Source organism: Meriones unguiculatus, chromosome 5 (genome assembly GCF_030254825.1).
Source record: "Meriones unguiculatus strain TT.TT164.6M chromosome 5, Bangor_MerUng_6.1, whole genome shotgun sequence".
Lineage (NCBI taxonomy): Eukaryota > Metazoa > Chordata > Mammalia > Rodentia > Muridae > Meriones > Meriones unguiculatus.
In genome coordinates this window covers 99,257,423-99,269,205 of record NC_083353.1, presented here as the reverse complement: position 1 = coordinate 99,269,205, position 11,783 = coordinate 99,257,423, and the positions used below count along the sequence as shown (strand labels likewise).

The following is an 11,783-nucleotide window of genomic DNA, read 5'->3' as shown; positions in this document are numbered from 1 at the left end:
AATCACTACTAAATTTTAGAATGACCCAGGTATGGTTGCATAGATATGTGATACCAACTCTCTGTAGGCTGAGGTAGCTGGATCAGGAGTTCAAAGCCAACCTGGACCATGTAGCACAACTCTGTCAAAATGAAAACAAACAAATAACAACACCCCATAATATCTTCAAAATGCATTGGGATATTAGAAGAACTTGTAAAAACACAAGGTTCATCTAGGCATGGTGAGTGGTGCACTCCTTTCATCCAACACTTGGGAGGCAAAGGAAGGAGGATTTCAGAAGTTTTGAGTCCAGTAAGTTCCAGGTTAGTTAAGACATACAAAGTGAGTTTTTTTTCTTTATTATTTATTTATTTCTATTTATTCCTTATATATCCCAATTGAAGCCCCCTCCCTCAGCTCCTTCCAGTCCCTCTCTCCCTTCCTTTCCCCTTTCTATCCCCTTTCCCCTATTCCATCAAAAAGTGGAGTTCTCCTCCCCTGCCATCTGCCCATAGCTTATCAGGTCTCTTTAGGAGTGCCTGGATCTTTTTCCTCTGTGGCCTGGCAAGGTGTCATTACCAGGGGCAAGTGATCAAAGAGCAGGTAACCAAGTTCACGACAGCGACAGCCCCTGCTCCCCTAACTTGGGACCCATGGAGACTGAGCTGCCATGGACTACATCTGAGCATAGTGTCTTTAAGCAGCTAAAAGGAGGAGTGGCATGCAGGGGTTGATGAGGCTGGGCAGTGAATGTCTCAGTGGGTAAGAATGTTTGGTGTGCAAACATCAGGACACCAGTTTGAATCCCTGGCATGATATAACCTGGCCCCTGCGTAAGCCTGAAATCCCAGCACTCTGAGAAGAGGTAGAGACTGGAGGATGGCCTCGGTTTCCTGGCTTTGAGTTTAGCATCAAGTTCAGTGAAACACAATGTCTTAAAAGTAGAGAGTGCTAGAGCAGGACATCTGATGTCTTCTTCTGTCCTTGGCACACACCCGCATCCCACCTCTTCTAAGAATTGCTGTGTGCTCTTTCCATAGACTCTGCTAAAGTGTTGCATTTCTTTTATTAAAAAATAACTTATTTATTCTTAGTTTATGTGTTGGTGTTTTGCCTGAATGCATAGCCAGGTGAGGGTGTCAGATCTTGAAGTTACAGACAGACAGTTGTGAGCGGCTTTGTGGGTACTAGGACCTGAACCCAGGTCCATCTGGAAGAGGTGGTCAGACCTCTTAACCGCTGAGCCATCTCTCCAGCCTCTGTGCTTGCATTTCTAGGAAGTTACCAGGTTTATGCTCTTGCTGTTGGTGTGGTGCAAGCTTTGTCAAGTGTTATTATACAAATCCCCAGAGTCTAGATGTCCCTAAGTCTGCTCACTGGTGTACCGAATTTTACCACGTTCATTTTCTGCTTTTGAGTCCATGTACTGAATTGTTTATAATTAAAATTCATGTTAGATTTGCTGGTTAGAGTCTTTGGAGTTAGATTTTGGTTTTGACATGTTTGCTATGTGATTTGAGCAGGTCACTTAATTGTTCTGTCAACCCAATATAACAGCATTATTGTGAGGATTAAATAATTTTTAAAAAAGATTTATTTATTTATTATTTATACAGTGTTCTGCCGACATGTGTGCCTGCATGCCAGAAGAGGGCACCAGATCTCATCATAGATGGTTATGAGCCACCACGTGGTTTCTGGGAATTGAACTCAGAACCTTTGGAAGAACAGCCAGTGTTCTTAACCTCTGAGGCATCTCTCCCGACCAATTTGTTTGTTTTTGAGAAAGCGTTTCTCTGTGTAGCTCTGGCTGTGCTGGAACTTAGTCTGTAGAACAGAATGGCCTCGAACTCACAGAGATCCAACTGCCTCTACTCCCCCCTCCTCCGCCCAATGCTGGGATCAAAGGTGTGTGCCACTACTCCAGGTTAAATACTTTTTCATTATTATTTTATCTTTCTTTCTTTCTTTCTACATTTCTTTCTTTGTTTATTTGAGACAAGGTTTTTCTGCGTAACCCTGTCTGTCCTGGAACTCACTCTATACATCAGGCTGGCCTGGACCTCACAGAGATCTGCCTGCTTCTGCCTCCTGAGTTGCTGGGAGTAAAGGCATGGACCACCACCGCCCAGCTAAATATTTTTTTTAAATGAAGTTTTAATTTAGTGTAATGGTGGTGGTTAGCAAATGATGAATATATGAATATTTTTCAACTACGAAACCAGAGAGGGGCGCTTTGTCTGCCGAAGGCCTTGAATATCTTAGAGGTTTGTTGTGTTCTGCATACTTTCAGCATCAGCAGGAGAGCCCCAGATAACTACTTGGAAGCTTTGCCAGCCTATTCCTTAAATCAGCCAAAGGCAGTGCTTGAGGCGAGGCAGATCACGTGACCCGCCGGGTCACATGACTCGCGGAACAACATGGCTGCGCCCGCGCGAGGGCCAGCTCTCAGCTGTAGTACCCGGCCGGCTCACGTCTTCTTGCTGCTGGTGCTGGCGTGGGGGGCTGCCGGGAGCGAAGAGGCCGTGGCCGGGGAAGGCGCAGCGTCCCTCGCGGGCTCGTGCGGCTGCGGAACGCCCCAGCGGCCCGGGGCCCATGGCAGCTCGGCGGCCGCACAGCGCTACTCCCGGGAGGCGAACGCCCCGGGCGTCGACCCGAGCCCGCGACCGCTCGCGCTCACCAAGGTGCGCCTTCCCTTCCTGGGCCATGTGGGTGCTGCCGGACTCCGGCGTGAGGCCGGGATAGGCCGGGCTCGGGGTGTTTAGGAAGTCCTGGGAAGGGTCTAACCACACCCCAAATCGCTCAGCTGCAGATCCCATTTGACAGAAGTCCCTCTTCCTGCTCCTCCTCATCGGGAGGTGGGCCGGGATTTGTGGCTGACTTTATCACTGAGACTCAGAGAGAGAGTTTAGCTTGAAGACCGTTGTCCAGTTTTTCTTACCGCTCCTTGCCCACTTCCCCCTTCCTTCACCCGGCCCTCCTGGTGAAGAGCTAAGAATTTAAAGTCTGATTGATGGATTCTGGTTTACGTTCTCAGCTCTTGTTTTAGTATCTGTGGAGAATGAGTCTCCAACACTGTCTTAAACTCACCTGCAGTCCCTTTTAGTGGCATCTGCTTGACCGACATTTGTATTTATTCTGTTGTGCTTAGCACTTCAATCGCAAGGAAGGATCAAGCCAAGTGTACTTGCTTTATTGTTTTTATTTACATATTTTGCATAGTGCCTGGTTGTGTTAGATGTTAGCATGTATAGATGAAAACAGTGAATAAAGAAATGGTTCTTCATTCCACCTGCCAGGTACTTTATCTGTGCTTATATTTGTGGAATAAAGTTTAGGGAATTCATCCCGGGTTACCTCTGTGTAACACTTTTTTTTTTTTTTTTTTTTTGTATTCCTATACAATCTATTCTTGTTTCTCATTGCACTTCCCCCACCCCCATGTTAATTGGCACTAATGTTCAGGACTTGGTGAGGGACCCATGGTAGTTGGCATAGAAACGACTAAAAATGCTTTTCTTCAGATTTCACTTTCCAACTAAGCTGTGGTAATGGTGGCAGTTAGATTTATGACTACTTGTTCCTATTCTATAAATATCCATAGTATTTCGGGGGGGGGGCTGTTGCCCAATGGCAACTTGTCTGTTTTACTTACTGTAGTGTTATTTTCCTGCTACCTACTTGATGATGGAAACAATTTTAAGTCTGTTTTATTCTTGATAGACTTCCTTCCTCCACTGACTATCCTATTTTAGGAGTTTGTAATATCCATTGAGTGATGTTTTGTCTTTTTTGGTAGCTATAATATTGAGAAGCTATTTCATGGGATAAAGCTATCAGGAACTTTTCAAAGAAGCACTTGTAAACATATACTTCTACTGTATTCATCCCCCAAGAATCCTGTGCAGTGCATTATCTTCTAGTTCATAGATGAGACAACTGAAGCTTCATGAATCAAATCTCAATGCTGGAAGAAATTTGGAATCTTTTCCACCTATGAGGAGTGTCTGTGTGCAATGTGGCAAAAGTCCTGTGTAGCTAACATAGTTGTTGGCGTATGGATTTCTTTTGCCTGACTCTTTTATGTCAAGTTTAAGGAGTAAAAAGAAGGACATGGAAAAAGCGTCTTACAAAAGGGTCATGAATGGATTTATTTCATTTTTGTGCATAAAACAATTCATACAGTAGAATGTGGAATCAAGATAGCTTAAAGTGAAGGAGGAGAGATTTATGGATTCTCTGTACTTGGGAAGTTTGAGAATGCACATAGCTGTACACATAGTTGGATTCTGGACATCAGGCAGCATCGTTGGTTATCCCTTAGGTCTTTTTACTTTAATTTGACTTTGTTTCTCCATAACACCCTGTCTCCTAAACAAGTTGGAAGAGGAGGACTTTCTTCTTGATGGCTCCAGGAAAAGTTCCCAGGTGAACTTTGAGCCATGATCTTGTTTCTAGTTGAATCTTTGTGGTCAGAAGAATTCCAAGATTGGCCAGGCTGTAATATATACATTGTATTAATAAAGTGTTAAACTCACTGAGAAGTAAGCTATGAGCTAAAGTTGGCTCCCCCACATTAGACCCAAGAATGTTTGTCTTAAGAGTGTCCTTCAAGTTCCGTTATCCCAGGATGGATGAAACATTGTATCCTTGAACACTACTGAGAGATACCTTCCCTGAAGGCAGACTCTGCTACTATTTATCCCAAGATACACCAAAGCCTGTGGTGGAAATGACTACTGGGAAGTCTCACCCAGAAGACTTTCTGCTTTGGACCAGTTTTGTGGATCAGAGGTTCCAGCTGACTCTTTGCTGCTTGGGACTTCCCCACTAAATTTCTTCTGGTTAGTGTATCTTATCTGATGCTCTCCAAGCTTGCTGTTTGGAGAGCAGCTTGCTAATTAACTCATTCATTGGAGACTCAAAACATGCCTGTTGTGGGTCATTGTGGATGCTGAATACAGGCCTTTGTCACAGGACCTGTAGCTGAGTCACCCATCTTGGGTCAAACATGTTTAGTGAGGTTCTGAGAAGTGATTTTTTTTTTCAAAGAAGTCTTCAGATACTTCTGCGTATGAAGGAGTAGATGCTTGGTAGGCAAAAGCTGGCAGTTGCTCACATAGTCCTTCTATGATAATGGAGTGATTCTTGACTATCTTATGCTTCAGTCTTTAAAAAAAATATGTGTTATATGTATGTGTGTGTGTTTTTTGTGTTTATGTATGTGCTTCCATGAAGGTCAGAGAACATTAAGGAGTCAGTTTTCTCTGCCTACCTTTATATGGGTTCAGGTTGCCAGGCTTGTGCAGTAAGTGGCCTCACACTCTGAGCTGTTTCGCCAGCTCCTCTGGGTCTGTCTTGAGCAGGCTGGCAGAAGCTGTGGTGAAGTGGAGGCTTTAAACTCGCCTTTGAATACAGAGAAGTATGGAGTTTTGGACTCTGTTCTTTCCAGGAAGACACAACTAAAATGGTCGTTTAATTTGTCCCACAGTCCTGAAGAGTGAAATATCTGGATGTGTGGAATTGCACTAGAATGGACATTTTATAGGCAGAAAACTTGATTGGTATAAGTTAGAAATTATGATCTACTTAGAGCAGTCTAGAGCTATTTTTATCTGTATCCAGAATGGAAACTTGGCTTATTCAGTGCTCACTGTCTCCCTTGGTTAAGCAAAGAGGGAAAAGAAACTAGGCCAAGAGTCAACAGTGCAAGCTGTGATGGTGTTACCATTGTTGGCATTCACCTTGAGGGTGAAGAGTTTGAGAAATAACTAGTAATCGTAGAGAAGTCCATTGGGTACGGTGTGCAGGCACAGCTTCCTTTAGGCTGTGGACTTGAGCTGAGGGACATGAAGCTTATTTTCATAGCAAGACCTTGTCTTCTCTAGATGTGTGTGTGTGTGTGTGTGTGTGTGTGTGTGTTTCTTCACTATAACATATAGCTCATAGCTAGGATTGTCTTACAAAAAATGGACTTTTATAATTTTACGTATGAGTAATTCAAATAGTAACTTATTCACATTCATGGTCTTATTTACTCAGTCAGTGAAGATCATTTGCATGTTGACTGTGGATCTTGTGCCATGTGGTGTGCTGGAGGTTTTGAAATGTAAAGTTTGTTTTGGGTTCATAAGGAGCTTAAGATACCGATAAGGAGAAAATATGTAACTAAAGAACCTGTGAAGATAGCTCAGTTGGTAAAGTGCTTACCCTGAAGGCATGAAGAGAGACCACAGTTTGATCCCCATTGCATACATGCAAAGCTGGGTATGGTGACATGTGTTTTTAATTCCAGTATTTGGAAGAAAGACACAGGAAGATACCAGTCTAGCCTAACTGGTGAGCTCCAGGCCAATGAGATCCTGTTTCAGTGCAGCTGGATTATGTTCCTGAAGATGACACTGGAGGTGGTTCTTTGGCTTCTACAACCTCATCTGTGTGTACACACACACACACACACACACACAGATGTACACACAAACATGCACATACATAAAGCATTAAAAAGGAAACTGTGTTTGTGCATGAGACAGAGACAGAGACAGACAGAGAAAGAGAGAGGAGAGGTGTTATGATAGAGGAAGCATTGTGAGATACCCTAACACAGCTAAAAGGAGGGTGTGTGGCAGGAGAGGCCAGAGAAGGGGATAAGCTGTAAACAATGACATAATTTCCAAAGGGGCAAAGCTTATGGAACTTTTGCAGCCAAGTATAAGTAAGAGATGGTGGTAAATGTTAGGTTCCGATGTTTTTATATTGCATCTCAAAATATTTTTTAAAAATTCCTGCATAATTTTAAATAGGAAAGTAGATTTGATCAAATTGACACTTCAGTTTGTTGATTAATTCGTTTACTACATCATTATTTTGTGACAAGATTTCACTGTTTAGCTCTGGCCAGCCTGGAACTTGCTGTGTAGACCAGTCTGGTCTTGAATTTATAGAGATCTATATGTCTCTGCCTGCCCTGTGCTGGGATTCAAGGACCATCATGCCTAGCTATTTTTTTTTTAAATAGATGTTATATCTACTTGGTTCTAAAACTTTTTTTTAGATGGGTGTAGCATGAGAAAAATACTTATACTACCCCCCCAATCAAATGCAAGCAAACTTTAAAATCTGTGACCATCCGCTGTCACCTTTACTTAACCTACTCTCTTCTCACATGCGGGGTAACATCACATCCTCTGTCATGCTCTTCCTTCCTCCTGTCATTGGTGAGACTGCTCCATGCCATCATATTAAAAGGTTCCTCTTTTTCTTCTTATGTCTGCTTTGTTTTCTATTTCTGCATGACCTACTATTTGCTTCAGTAATCCAATTAATAATTATGATTTAGTCTGTTTCCTGTTTTTCTCTGTGACAGAGCTGTGGCACTGTGTGGGATACAGAATAGTGACATTTTCAGAAAGGTTAACTGGGACCCAAATATTTGAGAAGTGAATGAGTGGAAGGAATAAATGGGTGACAAGAATGGAGAGAGGTGAATGGGTGAAACTGAAGCCAGAGAGATCACCTGTAAGGGTACCTGGTATTGGAGAAGAGTGAGATGTTAGGAAGAGATGGATGTAGGAGGACCAGTGAGGTTAAGTGACCTGTGGATGCTGGGATTTGGAGATAGAGGACATCCAGGTTTATTTCTCAGAACAGGATTGATATATTGGACAAATATCACATTAGAGTCATGTCAGCTGAAAATAGCACCATTGAGACTGGGAGAAGGCTCCGTGGTTAAGAGCCTTCTGCAGAGGACCCAGGTAAAATTCCAAGCAGCCACATGGCCTCTAGCAATCCATTTCCAGAGGTTCCAACATCCTCTTCTGGCCTTGGCATGCATGCATGTGGTGTCATGCACAGGCATTCATGCAGCCAAGACTTATACATAAAAAAATAGCACCATTGTGACTGGAAAATACATGCACATGATTAACCTCTAGCAAAATATAGAAATGAAAGCTAAAGGGAATAATCTTTGGATCTCTAACTTCTGTTTCTACCTGTTCTAACTCTTCTATACTTATTGAGAACCCGCCCCCTCAAGCTGATTACTTCTTTGAGTTTATTTTCTGTCTCTCTCTTTTGGTTTAAAATCCTTTTTAAGTGTTTTTTTTTTTAATTTTTTGTTTGTTTATTTTTTGTGCATTAGCATGAAGGTGTCAAATCCCTTGGAAATGGAGTTACAGATAGTTGTGAGCTGCCATGTGGATGCTGAGAATTGAATTAGGAAGAGCAGACAGTGTTCTTAACCACTGAGCCATCTCTCCAGCCCCCTGGTTTGAAATCTTGTTTCTAGGTCATAGACTTGAAAGTTCAAAAATCTGAGAGGCCTGTAAACTGACTTTTTGTTCTCATTATTTTAAAGCTGTACCTTGTGACTATAGAGAGTATTCTGACCTATGGTGTAATTTAGAGCATATTTTGATAAAGACATAATTCATATATCATAAAATTAACTCTTTTAAGTGTGTAACTCAGTGATTTTACCCTTTAGTGAAGTCAAAACTATTACTACTATCTTATATGAGAATGTTTCAGTATCTCTGAAACACCACTAAATGGCCATTCCTCATTCCTGCTACCTCATAGCCTCTGGCTACTGCAGACCTACTTTCTGACTCTTGGATTTTGAGTATTTTATTATCTTTAAAATTTCGTTTATGTGTGTTGTGCATGTCTATATATTAATGTTTGCACGTGTGTGAGTGCATATCCACATTGTCTATAGGCCAGAGGCTGATGCTGAGACTCATCCTCAGTTGCTGTTCCACCTTATTCATTTATACCGAGCATCGTCGTCAAAGCCAGGGCTTCCCAGTATGACTAGTCTTAATGGCAAGTGTTCTCTGAGGATAATCCCCCTCTCTTCACCTTGTGAGCCTGAAATAGCAGGTTGGCTTCGTTGTTCACAACTGCTTGTAACTCCAGCTCCAGGGAATCCAGCACCCTCTTTTGGTCACCATAGATACCCTACACATGAGCATACACATATAGGAACCATGGCACAGACACCCACACATACATTAAAAAGAGGATATAATGTACAGAAAGAGAAGAGTACATAATTTTCCTTACCTCCAGAGTTCATTGTTGCAGTTTTCCCAGAACTGTCTCCCTGGCATGCTCAAATCTGTTGTGAGGTTCATTGAGAAAGATCACTTTCCAAAAGAATTTCTCCTTCTTTCTATGACTTGTGATTCACCAACAGTTTATGTGTGCAGTGATTTTGCGTGTGTGTGTGCGCGCGTGTGTCATGTGTTGTATGTATGTGTAGGTATACTTATAAATACATATATATGTGGAGGCCAGAGGTTGACATAAGTGTCTTCCTCAGTTGCGTCTCTTTTATTTATTTATTTATTTATTTATTTATGTATTTACTTTTGAGGAGCATATTTTACTGAACCTGGAGATCACTGCTTTAGTCAGACTTGTTGGCCACTGAGCCCCTGGAACCCTCCTGTCTCTGACTCTGCATACTCCCCACCACTGGGGTTACAGACCTGAGCCACCACGCCCAGCTCTCATGTGGCTGTTAAGGATCCAAACACAGGTGCCTACGTTTGTGCAGCAAGCACTTTACTGTTGAGCCATCACCTATGCCCTTGATTTTACTAGTTTTGCAGAGATTTCTGTGTGGGGGTGTTAAGCCCTGGATGCTTGATGTGTGCTGAGAACTTTGAAGCCTGCACAGGTACACTTTGCTTTTGATGCGTGATGTCCTGTGTTTCCCCTTTTCACTCAGATGGTCCTCATCCCCGCTGGAGTATTTACAATGGGCACCGATGATCCTCAGATCAAGCAGGATGGAGAAGCCCCTGCCAGGAGAGTCACTATTGATGCCTTTTACATGGATGCCTATGAAGTCAGCAACGCTGACTTTGAGAAGTTTGTGAACTCAACTGGCTATCTGACAGAGGTAATGGGCTTGGGGACAGGAGGGAGAACCGGCTATTTTCCAGAATGTTCAAGAAGAGTTTAATCGCTGCAGACACTGAACTGAACGCGTTCCCTTTGTGCCCAGCACTCTGATGAACACTTTCTTCCTGTCTCCCTTTTAATTTTCACAGCAGTTTCATGATGTAACAAGCAGAGAGTCAACACTGATTCACCCTAATCACACTACCAGTCAATGACTGTAATCAGGCGTGGGCAGTGTGGACACTGAACCTGTGTTCCTAATCCTTATGCTGCATTGTGTCAGTGCTCTAAGCTACTGCAGAGGGCTGCTGCTCACTGGGCTTCTGAGAACACAGATGCTGTGTAATTCTTCTCAGTGCAACACAGACTGCCTGTCCCAAAGCATTATACATTTCAGAAATGGTCAAGTGCCTAAGTGTAGCTTTTCATTGTTGTGGCTTTATTTTAGTATGTTGGTGACTCAGCAGCTCTTTTCTGGGGGCATTTTTAGGCCTTTTCCAGAGGTCATTGAATCACAGTGCAAGGGGTTTATTTTCTAGTTTCTGTGAGAATCTCAAATATACTTGTTTCCTAAATACTGTCTCTTTTTAGCTCATCAAAAACCTTTACTCTTTTATTCAGTTTGTGGAGCCCCTACTTTAAAAAAAAATTGGCACCAAACACCTTTTTTTTTTTTTTTTAATTTAAAAATATATTTGGGAGTGAATGTCAAAAGCAAGACAACATTTGGGTTCATTTCTGCACTGTCTCATTTCTTTGCAATTTCCTAAAACATACCAAGTAGTTGTAAATCTTGTATGTAGATATTTGTAGTAGCAAAAGTCTCTATTCTTTTATTTCATATCCTCATCTCACTTCATAATCTACGTTAGAAAAATTGTGTGTGTGTATACATACACATACACGAGGATGTGTGTATATTTACCTATGTGGGTATGTATGGAAGCCAGAATTTGATATTGGGATATCTTCTTCAATGGCTTATCTCTTACTGTTTTTAAATTTGTGTGTGTGTGTGTGTGTGTGTGTATAAATACATACATGAGGATGTGGGTGTACATGGAAGCCAGAAGCATGCATATATGTATATGTAGGTGACCGAAGAGGTCAGGCAAAGATGTTGAATCTCTTGGAGTTTGAGCTGCTGGTGCTTGTGAACCACCTGATAGTCCACCTTGTTTTGTGAGAGGGTCTCTGAACCTGGAGAGTGCACTTTTGGCTAGACTGACTGGCCAGAGAGCTTGAGGTCCAGATAGCTCTGCCTCCCAAGCCTTTAGCACTGGGATTACAGAGGGGTCATTTGGCTTTTACTTGGTCAATAAAGTTCTGGACAGTGAGTTTTTTCACCATGGAGCCATGTCTCCAGCCTAGAGGAGTTCTAAGGAAGGGGGACTTTATAGAGCAGAGTTCTTCTGGAAGATTAGCTAGTACATGAGAATATAAGGTATCTGACAGCCTGGCATTGTTCATCATGTTGTTGCTGTTGAAATGCTGTTTGCATTCATCCCCACCCTGAAGTACAAAAATTATAATACCTGCCTGGATGCTACTTATTATATAAGCACACATACCATTGCAACAGTAATTTTGAGGTTTTTTGTTTGTTTGTTTGTTTGTTTTTTTGTAATCCTATTGGTTTTATTGAACCAGGCATTCTGAGGAGTTCTCAGCTTAATGCTGCCAGGAGGTTACAACAGAGTTCAGAATCCTGCCCTGGATACCATGTTTCATATTCTCATGACATTTGACAGATTCCCCTCCAGTGTCTCTAACTTCACTGTACATTTTCCCCACTGCTCACCATATCCTAGGCCAGTGGCTCTCGTTTTTGTTCCCGAGGATGATACAACCCACTACACCTACACCCTTTAGTGCTTTTAGTT

At 42.3% G+C, this 11,783-nt stretch overlaps 1 protein-coding gene across 1 annotated transcript in view; it reads left to right on the top strand.

Annotated features, from left to right (window-relative positions):
- The first annotated feature begins 2,369 nt into the window (after nucleotides 1-2,369).
- Nucleotides 2,370-11,783, top strand: part of Sumf1 (sulfatase modifying factor 1) — a 75,884-nt gene continuing 66,470 nt past the window's right edge. The window contains exons 1-2 of the mRNA XM_021643244.2: nucleotides 2,370-2,666; nucleotides 9,725-9,898. Of these exons, the coding sequence (XP_021498919.1) occupies nucleotides 2,403-2,666; nucleotides 9,725-9,898 (438 nt within the window). The 5' untranslated portion in view covers nucleotides 2,370-2,402. The remainder of the gene's footprint in view (nucleotides 2,667-9,724; nucleotides 9,899-11,783) is intronic.